We start from the raw sequence: 19,221 nt of genomic DNA on the forward strand, positions 1-19,221 counted from the left end.
TTTCCTGAACGTGACACATCTTTTGAAAAGTTATCCTCAGGTCTAATTTTCATAAAACTGTAAGATGTTTTTTTATGTCTCATATCATTGACACAAAACATATTTCACTAAATATAAATGCACACTTTGCATAAACTAAGCTGTTGGTAGATTTTATTTTGTAAATGAAGCCTGTTGTTGTGAGTAACTCAGCATCACAAATCAAAAACACCAAATTCCAACCTTTTATTTGCCTAAATTTAACATTTTATAAAAACAGACACAAATACATTTTTCGTTGACCAACATTTGTTTACATCAGTCATCTTGCCACCCCGTCTTGCTTCTATCTGCACCTTTTCTGTTTTCCATGTTACTTTTCAGTGATGTCCGTATTCTAGTACCAGACGAAGATTTTTCTTTAGCACCAATCGTTCTGTCTCCACTGAGCTCCCATTTGGACAGGTTGGGGGTCGTAAATGTCCTTTCCTCCTGTCTCTTTTTAAACTTTAGTGGCCTGTCAGCATGCTCTCTCTGTCTCTGATTTGTGAAACCTCTGGTTGTCTTATTTGTACTCAAAGGTTTTGTCTGGTGTTGGTAGAAACCATCGTGCTTCCTCCCAGGCACAAACGTTAACGCTTCCTCCCATTTCCCAGTGACCTTGATAGAGAGCATGATACGGATCATCTGATCCAGAGTCAAATTTTTGGCTCCACTTTCCCAGTGAAGAAACTCATCCAGAGGTAAGCGTGCCGTGGCCAGCTTTAGGCGCTTGGCGTTAGCCAGGGACAGCCCTGGCTGGATTGACCGGTCCACCAAGGCTCCGATGATGTAGATCTTGGAGTGGTCAAAGGAGTGCAGAACGTTGGGCGAGTCTGCAGTGAGATAGACCAGCTGTTCTCTGGGGAACAGATCAATATAGTGGCGCTCAGTGCTGGTGACGAGCAAGCGATCCCAAACTTCTGGAGTGTACCGTTTGACCAACTCCCGGTGGTAAGACCCGTCTGGCTGCAGGTTGCAGAAATGGAGGTGAAAGGGGTTGATGGCACGCCGGTTCCACCCTTCCACCTCCAGCATCTGGGACACCGTGTTTTCTACCTCTCGCCGAGACATGTTGGACTCGTAGCTGAAGTCAAACACGAGTGGTTGGTCGAACAGCATGGCCTGAGCAATTCTCCAAGCATACACTCTGTCAAAAGAATGTCCCCAAAACTTAAGGAAAAGTGAGTTTTGGATTTTGCTCCCCTCCTGATCAGATCCATCATCTGCACTGTTTTCTTTCTCTTTCACTGCAGCTTCTCTTTCTGCTCTCCTCTGCACCTGTTTCTCCTTGCGGGACAGTCTGTGGCCCTCCCTGATAGCCAGATACTTTAGATACTTCTTTCTGGAGGACTTGGTAGTGAGCTCAGACAACGTTTGAACCTCATCTTCAGTCATTTCTTGAGGCACAAGTTTACCTGCTTGTCGCCACATTGACACCATTTCACGGGTTGCTTCCAGAGAAGAACTGGGCTTGCAGTCATCTCCATCTTCATCCAGATCTTCATCTTTGCTCCCTTCAAAGTCTTCATCAACTTTTTTAGCTTGAGATCTCATAACCATCTTCCATTGATTCAAATTTATTGATTCTGCTTGCCCTGATTTGTCCTCTTTGGTTTGGAGAGCATCTTTCTCTGCAGGGTGTCCCGCACAGAAGCGGCGGATGGATATTTGTTGTAGTCCGGCGCAGGTGAGGGGCAAGACACTCCGTACGTGCCTCCTGCGTGGCACTAAATGACAACTAATCCGTAATCCATTACAACCTTTAGTGAATAAATGTCGAAGCATTTTTTAAATGAATCAATTCACGTTATCCTGTCTTGATAGGTAAAACCGGAATACATCCACGCTGCATGAAAAGAAAAACGAAACAAAAGTTTTTAAGTTAGATATTTCTCTTTCTAGTTAAATAAAAATAGAAGTATCGTAAATTAGCTATAAGTCTAGAATAATACCTTTGACGATCCACCATGTGTTAACGAACAAGATTGTTCATATCTGGAGGAAGGTCACGTTGTTTCAGCGTGTTGCACTGTAATGTGTCGTATTTGTTTCCAAACGGAAGCTTTTCAGTGATGAACAAAAGACGTTTATGTCATTTCCGGTAACAGTTCGCAGCGAAGCCAGCGTTTTAGCCATAGACTGTATGGTTTTAGCCTGAAAATGAGTTTGTTTTTGCCGAAATTAAGCTGCAAAAAGGACATTGATGAGGTTATCAAAGGGGTGGCAGAAAAGGTTCTTGTTCTGCGGTTTGGGAGGGATGAAGACTCGGTTTGTTTGCAGCTGGATGAGATTGTAAGCGAGAAGTTAAACTCAGAATAACGTGTGTTTGTGTGTTGACGTTTTATTGATCTTCTCTTTTCTTTGTGCCTTTTTTCCTTTCAGTTATCGAAAACTGCTCACGACTTGAGCAACATGGCTTCCATATATCTTGTTGATGTTGACAAAGCGCCGATATACACAAGATATTTTGACATTAGTTACATCCCTTCCACTGTTTTCTTTTTCAATGGACAACACATGAAAGTTGACTATGGGTAAGTCTACATATCTGCTATTTATTATTTACATTTTTTTATTTCACTATTTAATGAGTATTACAAGGCCACTGCAAACCATACAGTCTTCTGTGAAGGCAATTTGTAATGTTCTATTTAATATTCACAAGAAAACGTGTCAGTCATGGGATGTGTAACCTTTAAACTAAAGTAATTTGGTCCAGTTTCTTACTGGACAAAAGCAAAATTCCACTCTACGACCGTTAAGCAATGTATTTATAATATTTAGTGTCAAAATATTCACAGTAACTAAATAATACATTTAGTTTCTTACTTAAGACAGCAGTACATTAAAGTTCCTTTAAAATTAAAATACTTCCTGTGACAAATGAGTTTTTCCTGGTGCAGCAGATTTACTCATTAAAAATGCAAGAAAGCCAAACCAATTAGGGCATTTTCTATCATTATAGCTTTGTTGTGGCTTCACCCTTTTTATTCTTTTACCTTTGAAAATAAATATTAAAACATAAAAAATTATACATTTAAATGTTTGTACATATCTTAAGAACTTAGCCTTTTGAACATATTTTTGCTATTTTTATTATTAATGAACAGCCTTGACAGGAGATTAAATTCTTTATCACCAGTTTGTTCAGTTATGTGACATGTTTGAATTTATGAGGAGTGGGAAAGCACAGAAGCCCTCTCAATAGTTGGTAGTTGTTTGCAGTAGTACAAAAAAACAAAGAAAAAAAATGTATTTTATGAATGAATCCCCTTAGTTTAAAAATCTAAAACTAAATTACAAAACCCTAAACAATCTATTATGTTTTCAAAATATAATCTTACTTCTTTGGAAAGTGTCACCATAGAGGGATGAAAGAGCCAAAGGTGCTCCAGACTCACAGGTTACAGACCCCTCGACTAATCAATAGCTTTGCAATTACACGCCCTGATAACGTAGAACTCTGTAGTTTCAAGTAACTCATTTTTTGAAGTTACACATCAGTCAGATTGAGGTTAATTTTGCTGTATGCTTGATCAGACTTAACTTTGTGCTTGATATTTGATGACCTGTTTTGTCTTTCAGCTCACCAGATCACACCAAGTTTGTCGGCAGCTTTAAAACCAAGCAGGACTTTATGGATTTGATTGAGGTGATCTACAGAGGAGCCATGCGAGGAAAAATGATTGTCCGTAGCCCTATTGACCCTCGAAATATCCCAAAATACGACCTCCTCTATCATGGGATTTAGAGGCACAACTTTGTCAGACTAAGTATTGTTGTAAAGCACTGTGAATCACTGACTCCTGAAAACAATATGGATTCATATAAACAACAAATATTTCAAAAACTGTAAATTTGACAAATTGTGTCAATGTAATGACAATTTATTTTTAATTGTTTCCCGTGGAAACCACTTGGAGTTGCATAGTGACTTACTTTGGCTTTGTTTACCCGTATTTATTAAAATATCATGTTTAAAAGTGTCTCGTCTTTATTTATTTTTCTACGTCTTAGTGATTGTTTTTTACTTGATGAAAATATCCATTTATGGTTAGATGGTTGTCATATTTTGACACTGAAATAAACTATATCTTTACAGCCAATCATAAATTGAAAACATGGGCATGTTTTAATTCATCTAAGCTTTCTATTGTTGTACTCCCATCATAGCTCGTTCAGGAAGCACAAGTAGGTCACTTTTTTATAGTCAAGTCTTCAAATCTGGAGGCCACTGTCTTAAAAAAACACATCTGTAGGATGAGCTGTAAGATTCTCAATTTGCGCAACATTATTTGTTTATTTGCTTTTAGCTTAAGCTACTTAATTTGGAACAGAAGACCAAAGTTACAGAGCACATTTGAACTAAAATAACATAATAAAGGCAATGTGTCACATTCAGATAGTAAACCAACTTTTAAGCTTTCAAAAAAGCTTAGCGTATTAAATGTTTCTTTTTTCTTTTTTGTGTGGACGGTAAGTGATGTCTTAAAGTCGCCTACAAGCACGTATGTGCTTTCCAGGAAGTGGGCTTTTATCACCTCAAACCTGCGTGTGCTCTTGTTGTGAAAGTTTTATCTTCTACCGGATGTGTTCCTTTCATTACCGGAAGTTATGGAGTAACACATTTTTGCAAGCGACCTTGCTAAGCGTGTTTCGCACATTTATCCTTGTTCTCAATTGTATACAGGGCACATGAGGTAACCGTTCGGTTTGGTTTTGTTCCCTTTCATCAGCTTCATAATGGTGTCTGTCGTCAAGGCTGCGGTAGGCGGACTAATGGGTGTTTGCAGAACTCACTGTCTCCAGAAAGGTAATTTATGCTAGCTCGAGCTAGCCTTCCATTGAGTGAAATGAAACCTGTTTAGCTGAAAGAACATCATTTATTTGTAAACACAATCTTTTCTTTAGAAAATGTATGTTTTAAATTGTTTCATTTTGATCAAATGATAGTTTTACTTAAAATGCTATCTTGTTTCATGTTTCTTTAATTGTGTTCTAGATGTGTCGAAGCACTTCTTTGTTTAACATTCCTGAGTAAATTTTATTTGCTTAACAATGTTTTTATTCATTTATTTAAAAAGTATGTTATTACCTTTGTCAGTGTTCAATCAGGAGTTGAGCTTCCTTTATATTTAATCTGAATTTAAACATCCTTTAAATTTGAGCTGCTTATTAATAAACCGCAGAAACTAACATGGCTGTTTAAGAGTAGTACTTCTGATTGATCAAAAACAAATTTGAAACCAAACCTCTAACCAGAATGAAACTTTAAAACTTTTAAAAATCTCCATTGAAAATCATGTTTTTAAAAAGGGTTCTTGTAGTATTTTTGTCTTGATGGAGGACACATGTAAAAAATTAAGTTTAAAACTTAATTTTAAGTATTTCTTTATTCAAATTGGGATGAATCTAGATCAGATGGGAAAAAAAGCCTTTTTAAAAAGCTCCCTTTTGTGACACATCATGTGAAATGTCTTCCTGCTCCTCTCCATTTGGATGCATCCACTTGCAGACAAATAGATCCATGTGTCTTTGTTTTTCTCGTCCAAGCTGGTATTTGGCTCAGAACTGTGCAGCTGGATAGCTCCAATATTGCTCGCCATTTTTGTTGTGCTGCTAATTTTAGCTTGCAAGATAGCATCTAAACAAAGGAGTGATGGGATTTGTGGAGGCTTATCTCCATGCAATCCCTACAACTACAATTCAAATTTCTAATCAACTCCTTCCGCTCTGCCGAAATTATGTCCCAGAAAATGTTTTTTTTTTTGTCTTAAAATTGAAAGATCATAATTAAAAGACCACTGGGAACAATTTTTAGAATGGATCAAAAGATGATTGGAGTGGCTTTTTAAATTTAGCAAACTTTTTTGGTGTTATAGTCGCAATAAACACAAGTGTTTGAGCAAAAAAGCTTAAAAGAAATAAAAAAGTTGATTCTCAATGTGGTTAAACAGCTCTTTATTTTCTCTCTACAGGTTTCTTGCACAGCCACCTAAAAATCCTTGCTGCAGGGATGAAGACGTATGAAATCCCTCCAGATTACACCAGTAATTATAACTCATTGTCATTTGTGATATGTTTCATATTTAATGTGGTGCATGGATAGGTTATAGAACCTTTCAATGAAAGCAACAAAAGCAAACCGTGTTAGTTGGAGAAAAACACCAATAGTTAAAGATTGTGTGTATATATAAGTCTTAGATTGTACTAAACAAAAACCCCTTGAGAAATATCAGCAGGAGCTTTTGTTTTCCACATTTAGAGCAATTTAATTTTAAATGTGTGAAAAGATTAACACAGTTTTGAAATTCCTAATGCTGTGATTGATTTTTTTTTAACTCAAATCATATTTGTTTTCATTCCTGAAGACGTGGTTCTTCCTGCAAGACCCAAGCTGAAGTTTCTGAACAAGGTGCCAAACCTAAAGAAAGCCAAGAAAGAGATGAAAAAGTTACGGGACATTCAAGGCCCAGCGAAGGCGGCCAACACCTTCACTGTAGGACAATACGCTATTGTGGTGAGAGCTTTTATAACTCATGTAGAAAAAAAGAAACACATCTGTTTAAAGACATTTAAATTAATGTTTAGTTTTGTTAACAAATAGGACCATTAAAAATAACGGTAGTTTAAATGCAGTTAAATATAGTTTTATTCTGCAATGATCTGATGGTTAAGGAGTTTCCTAATATGTGCAAACATGAAACACATTTCATAGTCAGGACATTCTTACAAAATGCTTGAGGTTTTCTGTCCATGCAACTGTTCTTCTATTACTAGACATCTAACTGGATGTGACACCAGTTTTTACATAAACTTGTGAGAGTTTTGGACTAAAAATTCTTTAATTAAATCTTATCTATAAAAGTCTAACATTTTGAAGAAACTTTTCTGTCTGCCCCTCAGGCCATGGGTGGAGGCTATCTCCATTGGGGTCACTTGGAGATGATACGTCTTACCATTAATCGCAAGATGGATGCACGGACAACATTCGCTCGCTGGCGCGTCAACTCTCCGTACAAACCTATCACAAGAAAAGGCCTCGGCCAGCGCATGGGTGGAGGCAAAGGAGCGATCGACCACTATGTCACACCAGTCCGCTACGGACGTTTAATAGTGGAGCTGGGAGGAAAGGTGGAGCTGGGGGAGGTTGAGTCGGTCCTCACCGAAGTGGCTAAAAAGCTCCCGTTCCCCGCTAAGGTAGGATCGGAGACCTGAAGCGGCTTGTTTGATCAAAAATACACATAAATACATGTTAATTTACACCATCGCTTCTCTTTTTGAGTATGGATTGCCCAAATTAAGCAGAGATGGAGGATGATCTTTTTCCCAGTGTCACATTTTAAGCTAATTTTTTTTCTTATTTGTAATACATGGAGCTTACTTAATTTACTACTACTATAATCATATTTCTGATTTGCAGGGGAATTCTGTAAATATTGCATAAAAACTTTAAAGTATCCAAGTCTTTATAAGAGTAAAACTTACTAAAACAAACTATTATTCAATATTTTTGTACGTTAAAATGTTTTGTCTTTTTATTATTTCAGGTGATGAGCAGGGAGGGCCTTGAAGCTTTCCATAAGGCCCAGGCTGATATGGAGCAGAACAACCAAAATCCATGGACGTTCAAGCGAATCGCTCTGGGGAACATGTTAGGCATTAGAAAAGTGCTGAGTCCGTTTGATCTGCACAACCATGGACGCTTTACAGGCAAATTTCATAACCCGGGCAGAGTGTGACAGATCAGAGGGGTCGTTTTCCAAGTGCTTTGATATAGTTCAGACAAGAAATGCATTTTGAAATATGTGTACATGTTAAATAAAAATATATGTATTGAAAGAAACAATGTTGTGAATTTACTCATTCAAATGTTGCTTGGAATACTTAAAAATAAAAATCACTTTGATTGTGCAGAATACACAACATTATAGGTATTACCTTTTGTATTTTGCAGTTTTCACATACAGTAAGTTTGGGATGTTAACTTTTCACACATGCTCTTTTTTATAATCTCAGTTATGAAAGATTTCCTTGATTGTGACGATAACAGTCATTTTTATGCTTCAGTCAACACACAAATGAGTGAACAGGTTTTTTAATCTGATAACCGTGACCTTTAAAACTGATGCACACTCGGACACAGCAAAGTTTCAGTGGAAATGTTTGCTTTATGAAATTGTTTCGATCCTGGTGGCACAACAAAAAAAAAAAATCAAGAATTGAGCACTGTAGTGTGAAAATTTCAATTCAAACCAAAGTTCAATGCACATTTAGGATATAAACCAGTCAATATAATAAACAATATCTATTTGGAATCTTCAGTTATGCATTTTTTTTTTTCATTTTCTCCATTGCTTGTTTCAAAAGGTGTGCTGTATATGCCTGTGGAGTTTACATTTAATTTTTTACATGGCAATATACCCTTTTTGTTTCTATATATGTTATTATTACTACTTTTGGTTTTCTGAAAATTTTCTTCAATGTAGAGTTTCATCAATCTGCTTTATAATAGAACATAATATATAGAAATAGAAACGTTATATTATACATTCTATAAAATTGAAGCCTGTCAAGCAAAGATCGGGTAATAAAATAGAAGCCTGTCAAGCAAAGATCGGGTAATAAAATAGAAGCCTGTCAGGCAAAGATCAGGTAAAAGTCTTACAATCGCTATACGCATGCGCACTGTAAATAACAGAAAGCGCGAAACCTAAACAAGTCGGTTGATATCCTGGTGTAATGATTCAAGTTTGTGAGGCAGATAGGTTTTTGTCATGATATTTGCATTTAATCTGAATGTTTTTACTTTTATCCGCACGTAAGTTAGTTATTTGTTTATTTTTCGGTGACGTTTATTTCCAGCTCAGATAAACGACATTAGCAAACATGAAGCCTGTGCGAGGTTCAAAACGAGCCTCTTCACAGGCGCCCAGTTTGAAGAAGAAACGAGCCAAACCTCAAAAATCATCATCGGATCAGGTAGGTCAAAGACAACTCTCTTAATTTGAAGCAAAGTGACGGCATAGACGGTTTTTTGGGTGTTCATTTAGGACGAAGAACAAAGTGATGGAAACCAAAACAAACCCACTTACTCCAAAACGGTTCACAAAAAGAAAGGTAGGTTTGTTTTTGCTGAAGTAATACACCTACTTTTTGTGGTGACATTTTGCTCTTGACCCCCAATATTAATTTAAACGTGACTCCTACAGCCTCGTCGGTCCGGAAGAAGAAAGGAGTCCCAGACAGCTGGGTGTTGATGCCGGGCTCCTCCATCACTGCTGTGGAGAACATCCTGGACCTGTCAATACTGTGGGTCTCAGCCTGACCTTCTTTAATAGCTTTTAGCATCAGAAAGTATTTTATTTTAATTTATGATGCACTAGTTAAAAAAAGATACATTGAATTTTGAGTCTTAATTCCCATAAGTTCAATACTATATTAAATTAATCCTTAAATTTAGCACAAATATGCATTTTATGATCTTTACTTAAATCTACTTGTGTCTTTTGGACATCTTAATTGAAATGGAAGCTTTTAATTTACAAGTTTTCATGCTGGATGTTTTTATTTATTTTTTTATTTTATTTTTCCTATTTACTCAAGGGCTTATATAATGCAAAATCAACTTTTTTGAGCTTTTAAGTAATTAAAATGTGAATTTATCACGAAAAACACCTCAAAGTGGTATTTTGATCCATTCACGCATCTCTGAGCATTCCTCTAAAGCTCTGAGCACCAGCCCCTTCTAATCCACGAAAATGACTGGGTCCTCACATTTTGACATCACAAAGTGGGGAATAGCCCCTTCCAGGAAGAGTCTGCGCTTCCAGCACTGCCTCCAGGCAGACACACACACACTTTCTCCCCGGCGCTAATGGTGATTGGCAAAATGCTTCATGCACATCCTTCTTTGCAAAAGTTCCATTATTGTTTGTTTTCATGGACAAAATGCACTCACCCTGCTGGGGGTGGCTCTAGGTTGACATCATGAAAGGATGGCACCCACAGGGAGCGAAAGGCGGAGCCTCAGAGATTGAGGCGTCTTGCTTCCTGGTAGGAAAAAGAGCTCATAAAAATAATTAGTATTTCATAAGAAACATTTCTTTGGTGTGTCAAGGTAGTATATTATATATATGGCTATAATTTACTCTGAGGGGCTCTAAATAGCATAATATAGGCCCTTTAATGCTGAGCTCAATCCATTCATCAACCTACCCATTGTCCAAATCCACTTGGGGGCTGCTGGAGCCTATCCCAGCTTCCATTGAGTGTAAACGGGGTAAACCCAGGATGGTTTACTATTCCATCACTCAACCACACACACTCACATTCACACTTAATATTACAGTCACCAATCAATCTTTGAAACCTCTTTTGTTTTTTATTGTGGGGGGGAGTCGGAGTACCCAGAGAAACCCCACACGTGCACAAGTAAAGCATGCAAACCCCACACGACACCACAATGCAGCTCGCCATCTAATACATATGGTCTCTTTCACTTTTGACAGAACAACTCTTGCCTTGAGGACTTCAGACAAGAAGGAGAGTCAGACACATCTGAACACTCTGAAAACCAGGTGAGTCTTTGCATTTCTAACGCCCGCTTTAGTTCTGCAGTCCACACACTGCATTGCATTCACAAAAAAATATTTCAATCTGTTACTAAGTCTTACAGATTTTCCTACATGATGTGCACGTCGTCTGATGGCGTTTGGTGGGTTTCAGCTTCTTGGTTGAACAGAAAATTTCTCGAAATAAAAACCTCGAACTGGGTTTAGTCTGTCTGTGGTAATGACAGCATGTGGTGATGTGATGGAGCTGAATTAGAAAATGTATAACACTTTTAAAAATTTTTTTTTTAGTGTGGTTAAAGCCACTCATAAAGACGTCTGTATTTATAGTCATTTATATTCCGTAGAGTAGAGACGTTGCATATCATAACACAAAAATTCACAAATTAAAAAAAGTGAATAAAGGCATGAGCTTCAATTTAAACAGAATAACAGTTCGAAGTCATTTTAAAGAAGAAAATATCATAAGAAAATTAAATACTTTGCTATTTTGTTTTTTAGACCACAATGTGTGATTGTTCTTACCAAATTGTAATGCAATTCTTGTTTTCTTTTTGTAAATTCATTCTTTAAATGCTAAATTAAAAGCTAAACGTGTTCTGTAAAGTAATGGTTTCTTATTGCTGATTTTATCTGCAGGTTTTTATCAGATTGTGCTCAGCTCAAAGTGCCAAAGGTGAAGCAGAAACACACGACTCATGTATCTCTTTACCGCCAAGAGGAGACCAAAAAGTCACTGATGGGCCAAAAGACTCTCAGCTCGCTCAAGGTCAAGATTTTCACTTTGGAGGGAGTTTTAACTTTAAATATGGACTTGCTTTAATTAGACAATAAAGGTTCAGAGACGTAGAGATGCAAAACAGCATTTAGTTATCTATAAGTAGCTGATTAAAGAGCTTTACAATGATTATTTATTTGATTTATGAAGTTATTTGCAGTACAAATACACAGCAAAACTGCTAAAATAACATTTTGAATGAAACAAAGAGAAGCCATGCAAACAAAAATGGACTTGGTTACATTTTAATGGCCTTCCCAGTTGCTGTTTGTGACGTTTTTTTTTGTTGTTTTTTTTTTACTTTTGAACCCCAGAAAGACTTGAAGAGCGTGGTCAGCGCGCTGGAGAAGGTAGAAGAACAGACAGTGTTGCTGGAGCGTGAGTGCAGTACCTTAAGAGAAGAGCTGGAGGAGGAAGAAGAGAAAGCCAAACAGGTTTGAAGCGTTTAATCGAATAAGATGGAAAATGAGGATATAGAGATGACAGAGCTGCTTTGTTGGAAGATAAGTCATATTTCTGGAAAAAAAAAGGTTTTTAAAAACATGTCATTTCTTGTGAAATAAATCGGTCGATTTGTTGAACGCTTGGAGGAGATTCAGACCATCGCTTCTGTGAAGAGATATTTATCTGAGGCGAATTAAAAAAACAAAAAGGTTGAACTGCATTTCAGACTTGCAGCAGAGCCTTTCATGCAGGTCAGTCTGGACATGTACTTTCAGGTGAGCAACATGCAGAAAAGAAGCAGCTAAACAGAACATTTAATAATAAAAAAAAGAAATATGCCAGTCGAAACCGCAATCACGTCAGATATTTTGATTCACACCTACAGCTGCTGTCACTAGAAGATAAGCCTGTTTTGATTGTATCTATTTGAGTTATTTGTGGTTGAATATGTAGTTTGTATTATAATGTATATGTTGGTGTGTTTTTCAACACTTGAAAACCAGCTTTCTGTGTTTTTCACCATCTGTTTTCATGTCTTTTCTTTATTTTCATTGCGCCGTTCCTTTTTAAATAAACTATTATTGTTATTATTCAGATTTTCTTTCTTATGTTCATGCAGATTTTACAAATAGCAGATCGCTCCGTTCTCAAACTTCCTCCTGTTCCATCACTCGCAGAAGAAGACACTTTACAGGTACGTTTACATCAATCATTGCACAACATTTAGCTCATCGATTTGATTTTAGCTTTTTGGGGAATAAGTTATGAAAAAATGAATGCTTCCTTAACAGAACTTATGGTCACTATGTTGCAACTTCTTTGTAAAGTTGCGAAAAACGTTACGGATTGCAACACATGTGCATCGTCATGTGTGCTTGTTCGTGTTGGCCAACAAAAAAAAAAAACAAAGTGTACGCGCACCCTTACAGTGCATACTTCTGACAGTTCCTGTCTATTAACATTTTGTCGTCCTCAGTCTCGCTTGAAGAAGATCATACCGGCCAACAGTTTTGAGTCGGTTGCTCGCAAACTGGGAGCAGCCTTACAGAAACCCAAAGCCAACCAGGAGGCGCAGGCGCTCCTCACAGAGGCTCAGAAAAATGCTGAGCGGCTCTTTAACCCTCTGCATAAAGATGGGTGAAGTTCCTGCCAAAGACAAGCCTCTAACGCTGAAATAGTTTCTACCGTTTTTGCTGAACTAGACACGATTTACCTGTTTGTTACTCTGAACGTGTGTGTCTTGCTGTGGTGAATGATATCTGAAAGCCATTTCCCTTTTCTTGTTTTTTTCACTAGAGCTCACCACATATTATTTCCCTTTTGTCATTTTCTGTTGAATTCACCACTTTACTTCTCAAAGATGTAACTGGGAATTTGTGTTTGATTGATCTTTCAAATAAAAATCTTTTTGTCCAGTTTTGTGGACTATAAAACCCAAATGTTTTTTGGTGTGACTTGTATCTGCAAATGCAGTCATTTCAATGTTAGTTTGCAAACTTATGTGAAGAAAATGACGAAAGATCAGGTGCATCTTAGAGAATATTTGTGAATGGAACGACATGTTGACATCAACTCTTCTGGGTGTTTAAAGTCAATCTTAATCTAAAAGTTGCAGGTAAATCTGAAATCTGTTAGAGATGAAGGTTCTTGACGTTTGTTCAAAACAGCCAGGAGCTAAACTGAAACCCAGCAGTGAGACGTTGCTTCATCGTGTTTAAATCTTTGGTCTAGAAAATCTAACTTCAAAATCAGGCTTTGATTTGAGTCTATAAATATAGACATAATGATACATAAATGATAAGACACTGCTTTCACTGTTAGGCACATTGTTGTAAAATGTCCTTCTGGAGTTAAGAATCTTGAGTGCCAACATATTTGTTTCTCAAATCCATGTTTACAAATTGAAATAAAATGCCTTTTTTGCAATTTCCATCCAAACCTGTCTTTTTTGGCTGTAAAAAACTGTTAAAACTAGTGATTTAAATCAACAAAGGTGGAACTCTCCAAAAAAACAAAACAAAACTATGAATTATTTTACAAAATATATGGAAAACACTACTTCTTTAGAGTAAAATGAGTTAACATGAAAAAAAGTTGTATTATTTGGATGAATTTGGTGGCTCTCAAGTTGAAGAATCATTACCATTTTTTAATTTGAAAAAATAAAATATTCTTTGGACTAAACACAGCGTTTACCATAACAAAACAGTCAGATAAGTTAAACTTTATTCAACTTATGTACAACTCAGACTCCAGACTACAATACCCATAATGCTCCAAAAATCCATCAAGCAACTTGGGTTTGTAGTTTACCAAAGTTGAACATTTTGACAGAACTTTGTGTGACACAGAAAATTAAAGTTGAGGTCAGTAAGCACAACCAGAATTCATACTTAAAGCTCACTGGAATTTAAGGCCAACTGTCCATTATTTCAAAAAATTCAGGGATTTTAAATGTGCCGTATGGTCCAAAACATGTATAAGGTTCACTTAATTGGCTCTAATTTAATTTTAATAAGATTTACAGATATTTGGCTGAGATCCACCAATCATGACAAATTAAACTGTATAGTTTTTTATTCTTAAATCACTCAAGACATTACACTATTGATACATTTCCTTCTTTGACAAGTCATGTGACCTTTGTCAAAAGTTATTAACTGTTTTTTTATGTAAAAAAAGAAAAAAATGATTTATATTTATCCTAATTGTAACAGTAAATACAAATCTGTCTTCTTTTTCTACACGGTAAAAGTAAGACGTTGTGGCTCCTACTGGGTTGTGGTCAGTGAGAGATTGACCTGAATGGCTCTTTAAATGTTAAAGGTTGCAGACCCACGACTTAGACAGATGCTCTAGAGGGACCTTAACCCCTGAAAATCTTAGAATTAAAGATATTTAGAAAATTAAGTTTTGTATAATTAGAAAACTAATTTGTGGTAGATTCTGCCGATCAAATACTTCCAAACAGCCCAATAAAATTATAGACTGAACCTTAAAAAGTTTTATAATAACATTTTTGCTCTCCAAAAGAATCTCCAAAGAATCATAACAGTGCAATATTTAAAATTCACTACTTTTTATTGTGAAAGAATTCACACACTGTACATTTTTCATAGAGAAAATAAATTGGAAAGAAATTTAGTAAAAACAATCAAAGTATTATAACATTATAACATCAAAATTATAAAAAAAAAAACAATAAAGGAAATTAGAAGGCAGAGGAATGAAATACTATGAAAAAACACAAAACATGAAGGAATCTGTGACAAAATACTTTTTTGGTAAAAATTCTTTCTTTTTTGAACACTCTACAAAAAGAAAAAAAAAGATTATTTTGGAATTAAAAATGAAATTAAATTGATTTTGTTGTCTTACTTGTATAATACATTCAAATATCTTAAAGTGCTCCAATGGATCTCCACACCTTGAATTTGAATACGTAACCTGTAGGATGAGCAGATCAGTAGTAATGTCAGCCTTACATCTGGGAGTTCTTAATAGACTTCCTTCGTATGGATTCGAAGGAGTCGTCATTGAAAAGTCGCTCTATGGTGGAGACGAGGGAAGCCTTGATGGCGCGACCCAATCCCCGGGCAGCGAACACATACAGCACAGGATTGAGAGCACTTTTGACATAAACCATGAACAGGCAAATGTATTTGGCATATTTTAATCGATACAACAGATTGCCCTCCTTTACTATAGCCTCGATGAACCGACACACAAAGTACGGCACCCAGCAGGTGAGGAAGAGAAACATGGTTACGAAGAGAACGTGGTACATCCTGGTCATCTTGCGTGCCATTGAAGGGGCAGATGAGGTGGGTGTGAGGGGCACCGCCCGCTTTATAGTGAGCACAACTGCAAGATTGCTTCCTAAGAACACCAGCAGGGGTATGAGAAATCCTACAGTCGTCTCCAAAACAAACAGACCCATAATGAAATCTTTACTTTCCAAACAATGGAACGACTCTCCATGGTTCAACAGGTAGCCAAATTTAAGGTAAGGGGCGGACAAAGCTGCTGCAACCAGCCACATAAGGCTGCAGGCGACAGGAACCGCCCAGGTGGGTCGTCGTAGTCGGGCCCAAACCGGCTTCAGGAGACACAGTGTCCGCTCTAGGGCCACGGCACAGACCAGGAAAGCAGAGGCATACAGTCCCAGGACCCGCAGGAACATGATGAAGCGGCAGAAGGTGAGGCCAAACGGCCAGCTGTTGTTGTTGATCAGGTAGCCCAACATGAGAGGGGTCCTGAGGACCAAGATCATGTCGGCCAGGGCCAGGTTCAGCACGTAGACACGGAAACTGTTGGCAGCACGCGTCTCCTCATTGCTGCCTCTGCGGACCAGGTGACGATTGCCGCGAAGTCCTAGAGCCCAAAGCACCAGCCCGTTCAGAGGAACCCCAACCTTTGGGTAGAGAACAGATACAGCTCAGTCCAGTTAGAATATTTTGCAGGAAATCACATCCTGCAAATCCTATGGTGGATCATAGGTTAATTGGTGTCTCTAAAGTGGCCCTAGGAGTGAGTGTGGTTGTATGGCCCTGGAAAAGACAGACAGGGTGGACCTCGCCTTCCCCTAACATTAGCTGGTTGGTTCCAATGACCCTATGACCCGAAAAGGCATTCAGTGAGATCTGAAAATGGTTGGATGAATGGATGGATAAATGGTGGCGAATTTGCAGGTTGCATGTCCTTGAAGGATGCAGACAAATTCTTCTCTGACAAACTGCTTTTTCCACTCTCGACTTCTGTTTTGTGGCATTGTTTGGATTAAAAAAAAAAATGGTGATACCACAATAAAAAATTCCACCATCAGCAACAGTGTCTGTGTGCCATCTGTCTGGCACATTCTTCCAGCTCTGATCACCACTCTGGCCTGACTAGTACATCATCACGGTCATTGATAAATCTGACTTGTGTTGAACATAGACCCAGGAATAGAAGAATTAAACATTTCTATATAAAGACAAATTTTCTCCATATTAAGATTGTTTTCAGTGACAGTTTTTTTTTTTGTTTTGTCTTCAGAAAGTAATTTAAAGTCCTGTTTTTTGAGTTTTTAACATGTATGTGTGGCATTTTTCTCATGAAAGAGAACAAATGTAATAATAAATCATTTCGTTTTTGCATTTCCAAGTATTTATTCTTTTAAATTGCTGTCAATCAAGCTGCTGTTCCGGCTAGCATGTCTAGTTCAGGTGCTGGAGAAGAGAAGATGGTAACTTCCCATTGAGCCGCAGTTCACATTTCCAGGGTCAAATAAGCCGTCACTGGATTTTTTGTGTGAGTTCCATACAATGCTTATTGTAGCAGGACTGAGAACGCTAGAAAATCTCCACCAGACTTATTGGAGCATCTTGATTTGACCACATAAATGCGAACAGGGGCTCATTTGACCGCAGTTGTAAAGGATTGTAAATCAATGAAAGAGCATTTTGATGTTAGCTTTCATTATTTTTCCAGGGATTCTGCTCTGAGAAACCAATAGATTGAATTTATTGATCACAGCAACATCAATAAGCATTCGATAATTAGCTAAAAGCGTCTTTCGTGAACTGGAAGGAGAAAGAATCAGGATTTTGGAGGAAGATCCCTCCATGAAGCTCTTCACTTCAGCTCAGAACCATACAGCTGGACATTACTGATGTTGTTTGACATCTTCATGTATCAGTGGTGAAGATTTACACCAGTGAGACAGAGCTATCATAATCAGACAGGAGGGATCAGGGATGGCTGGTCAACTCAGCTCCAAAAGCCACGCCCCCTCAGAGGAGATTTTGGAAACAGATGCTTCAGATCAACATGAAAAATGTTTTTTAAGACATTTAGGTTGTGGGATTTTGGTTCAAAACTCCATAATCATACACTAAGAACTTTTTTTAAATACAAAAAGTCATCATAGGGGTGCAGGAAAAAAATACCCTTTTGGTGCAGCCTTTTTAGAATTTTCAACTTTTCGTTTATCCCAGAATTCCATATTTTTGACAAAGTGTATTAACTACAAACATAAAATTAAGAGAATCTATTAAAATCTTGGACTATTAATCCACCAAAGTCTGTTTGGAAACATTTTTTGTACTTGTAAAGAATTATTTAAAGTGTTAAAATATTGTCAAAGATGTATTCATCACTATAAAACATGCTTTTAATGATTACTGACCCATGTAGTACAAAACTATGACTCTTCCTGCTGCTTTACCTTTAAAATGATGTCACAGGGTGTTCTGCAGACCAATGCTTACCAGGAATACGAGGGAAGTGACCACCATCTCAATTCCTCTGATAGCCTCCGATTTGACGGCCGTCACGTTTAGCCCTGTTGCATTATTATCCATCACTGCAGAGACTCTGAGCTGAAATTTAATGATTTAAAAAAAAAAGGGTTAAATGGGGGAACTTCTGCACAAACCATGATTCTCGAGCTTTCAAAGATTTTAGTCTTAACAAAGATATAAGACGAGCTTCGTTCACAATTTCCTGTGAACACGATTGCATGTGTGTCACTTGCATCAGAGATAGATGTCCACACCAAACCCAAACTTAAAACTAAAAACCTTACACAAGTTCTACTCTGGAAAATAAAAGTTCTTATCCACCTTTTAGTTTTTTTTTTATCATTCCAGCTATAATAACACTACCTTAGGAAACTTTTGAGTTAATCATCAACAAGGTTCCTATTTCAATGTTTTCATGACAACCATTCGATCTAAGCAAGTGCAGGCACACAGTATTTGTGTTAGTAATAATGAGTACAGGAAAAAGGAATTTGTTCGTCGCTCAGTGGCGTAGCCTCAGGGTTCTACCTGGCTACCAGGTGATGTGCAGCTGCATGTTGAGATTCTTGAATGGCCTCTCAAGTACACTAAAGTTACAAATGACCAAAAATCTCCTCAAGTTCACGAGTAAAATCAAATATTTAGACATTGGATCTTTAAGTTAAAAAGAAAAAAGGAAAACCCTCAAAACGCTTCGAGATAATTGGCATTCCAATTACAGAATCTGCCTCTTACCTGCTCTCCAGGTCTTGAGTGTGTGTGGATGAAATGCCGCAGCCTGAAATGAGCAAGGGAGCGGCTGGTGTGTGTTTTTTGTGAGTTCAGTCTCTCTGTTGCTCCCTCTTTCACTTCTTCCTGTGTGATTGCAACACACATTCTCACTTCTAGGCAGAAATTTCAATCTGTAATGTATCACAATTACTTGCTTGTTAAAGTTGATCTTACTGATTAACGCATTTACATGTTTTTTTTTTTTATTGCTTTGCAGACTACAGGAAGTGTTCATCCGTTTTCAGTCTGTTTAAGTGGTGAGCAGATTTCTAACAAAACATTTTTTTGTGCAAACATCTTTGGACCCTTCTTATTTAAATATAACCAAATTTTGTATATATATATATAT

At 37.3% G+C, this 19,221-nt stretch overlaps 5 protein-coding genes across 5 annotated transcripts; 3 read left to right on the top strand and 2 right to left on the bottom strand.

Moving 5' to 3' along the window:
• Positions 1-206: 206 nt before the first annotated feature.
• trmt10c (tRNA methyltransferase 10C, mitochondrial RNase P subunit) lies at positions 207-2,113 on the bottom strand. The gene is made up of 2 exons (XM_024295851.2): positions 1,974-2,113; positions 207-1,867 (listed from the first exon to the last, which is right to left on the bottom strand). Exon 2 carries the CDS (start codon positions 1,804-1,806, stop codon positions 298-300), a length of 1,509 nt encoding a protein of 502 aa, XP_024151619.1. The 5' UTR covers positions 1,807-1,867; positions 1,974-2,113; the 3' UTR covers positions 207-297.
• A 32-nt stretch (positions 2,114-2,145) lies between these two features.
• On the top strand, positions 2,146-4,004 carry txnl4b (thioredoxin-like 4B). The gene is made up of 3 exons (XM_024295855.2): positions 2,146-2,313; positions 2,404-2,555; positions 3,607-4,004. Exons 1-3 carry the CDS (start codon positions 2,182-2,184, stop codon positions 3,770-3,772), a joined length of 450 nt encoding a protein of 149 aa, XP_024151623.1. The 5' UTR covers positions 2,146-2,181; the 3' UTR covers positions 3,773-4,004.
• A 458-nt stretch (positions 4,005-4,462) lies between these two features.
• mrpl16 (mitochondrial ribosomal protein L16) lies at positions 4,463-7,867 on the top strand. The gene is made up of 5 exons (XM_024295852.2): positions 4,463-4,834; positions 6,000-6,071; positions 6,393-6,541; positions 6,928-7,221; positions 7,572-7,867. Exons 1-5 carry the CDS (start codon positions 4,765-4,767, stop codon positions 7,761-7,763), a joined length of 777 nt encoding a protein of 258 aa, XP_024151620.1. The 5' UTR covers positions 4,463-4,764; the 3' UTR covers positions 7,764-7,867.
• Positions 7,868-8,688: 821 nt separating this feature from the next.
• Positions 8,689-13,256, top strand: LOC112161309 (centromere protein Q). Its single transcript, XM_024296409.2, has 8 exons — positions 8,689-9,003; positions 9,075-9,141; positions 9,234-9,333; positions 10,533-10,601; positions 11,235-11,364; positions 11,688-11,807; positions 12,437-12,511; positions 12,794-13,256. Exons 1-8 carry the CDS (start codon positions 8,911-8,913, stop codon positions 12,956-12,958), a joined length of 819 nt encoding a protein of 272 aa, XP_024152177.1. The 5' UTR covers positions 8,689-8,910; the 3' UTR covers positions 12,959-13,256.
• Positions 13,257-14,785: 1,529 nt separating this feature from the next.
• LOC112160991 (C5a anaphylatoxin chemotactic receptor 1) lies at positions 14,786-19,215 on the bottom strand. Its single transcript, XM_024295936.2, has 3 exons — positions 18,837-19,215; positions 18,069-18,179; positions 14,786-16,231 (listed from the first exon to the last, which is right to left on the bottom strand). The coding sequence occupies exons 1-3, from the start codon at positions 18,975-18,977 to the stop codon at positions 15,299-15,301; spliced, it is 1,185 nt and encodes a 394-aa protein (XP_024151704.2). The 5' UTR covers positions 18,978-19,215; the 3' UTR covers positions 14,786-15,298.
• Between the last annotated feature and the right edge of the window lie 6 nt (positions 19,216-19,221).

This window comes from Oryzias melastigma, linkage group LG3 (assembly GCF_002922805.2).
Source record: "Oryzias melastigma strain HK-1 linkage group LG3, ASM292280v2, whole genome shotgun sequence".
Taxonomy (NCBI): domain Eukaryota; kingdom Metazoa; phylum Chordata; class Actinopteri; order Beloniformes; family Adrianichthyidae; genus Oryzias; species Oryzias melastigma.

What these genes read in the sequence shown, in the direction of transcription:
- trmt10c (XM_024295851.2), bottom strand. Translation starts at nt 1,806, where the DNA reads ATGCTTCGACATTTATTCACTAAAGGTTGTAATGGATTACGGATTAGT.
- txnl4b (XM_024295855.2), top strand. Translation starts at nt 2,182, where the DNA reads ATGAGTTTGTTTTTGCCGAAATTAAGCTGCAAAAAGGACATTGATGAG. An exon ending in GTTTGCAGCTGGATGAGATT is followed by an intron (nt 2,314 to 2,403) that starts GTAAGCGAGAAG and finishes TTTTCCTTTCAG; the next exon opens with TTATCGAAAACTGCTCACGA. An exon ending in CACATGAAAGTTGACTATGG is followed by an intron (nt 2,556 to 3,606) that starts GTAAGTCTACAT and finishes TTTGTCTTTCAG; the next exon opens with CTCACCAGATCACACCAAGT.
- mrpl16 (XM_024295852.2), top strand. Translation starts at nt 4,765, where the DNA reads ATGGTGTCTGTCGTCAAGGCTGCGGTAGGCGGACTAATGGGTGTTTGC. An exon ending in AATCCCTCCAGATTACACCA is followed by an intron (nt 6,072 to 6,392) that starts GTAATTATAACT and finishes TCATTCCTGAAG; the next exon opens with ACGTGGTTCTTCCTGCAAGA. An exon ending in AGCTCCCGTTCCCCGCTAAG is followed by an intron (nt 7,222 to 7,571) that starts GTAGGATCGGAG and finishes TTATTATTTCAG; the next exon opens with GTGATGAGCAGGGAGGGCCT.
- LOC112161309 (XM_024296409.2), top strand. Translation starts at nt 8,911, where the DNA reads ATGAAGCCTGTGCGAGGTTCAAAACGAGCCTCTTCACAGGCGCCCAGT. An exon ending in CTGAACACTCTGAAAACCAG is followed by an intron (nt 10,602 to 11,234) that starts GTGAGTCTTTGC and finishes TTTTATCTGCAG; the next exon opens with GTTTTTATCAGATTGTGCTC. An exon ending in AGACTCTCAGCTCGCTCAAG is followed by an intron (nt 11,365 to 11,687) that starts GTCAAGATTTTC and finishes TTTGAACCCCAG; the next exon opens with AAAGACTTGAAGAGCGTGGT.
- LOC112160991 (XM_024295936.2), bottom strand. Translation starts at nt 18,977, where the DNA reads ATGTGTGTTGCAATCACACAGGAAGAAGTGAAAGAGGGAGCAACAGAG. An exon ending in ACTCAAGACCTGGAGAGCAG is followed by an intron (nt 18,180 to 18,836) that starts GTAAGAGGCAGA and finishes ATTAAATTTCAG; the next exon opens with CTCAGAGTCTCTGCAGTGAT. An exon ending in TCACTTCCCTCGTATTCCTG is followed by an intron (nt 16,232 to 18,068) that starts GTAAGCATTGGT and finishes CTCTACCCAAAG; the next exon opens with GTTGGGGTTCCTCTGAACGG.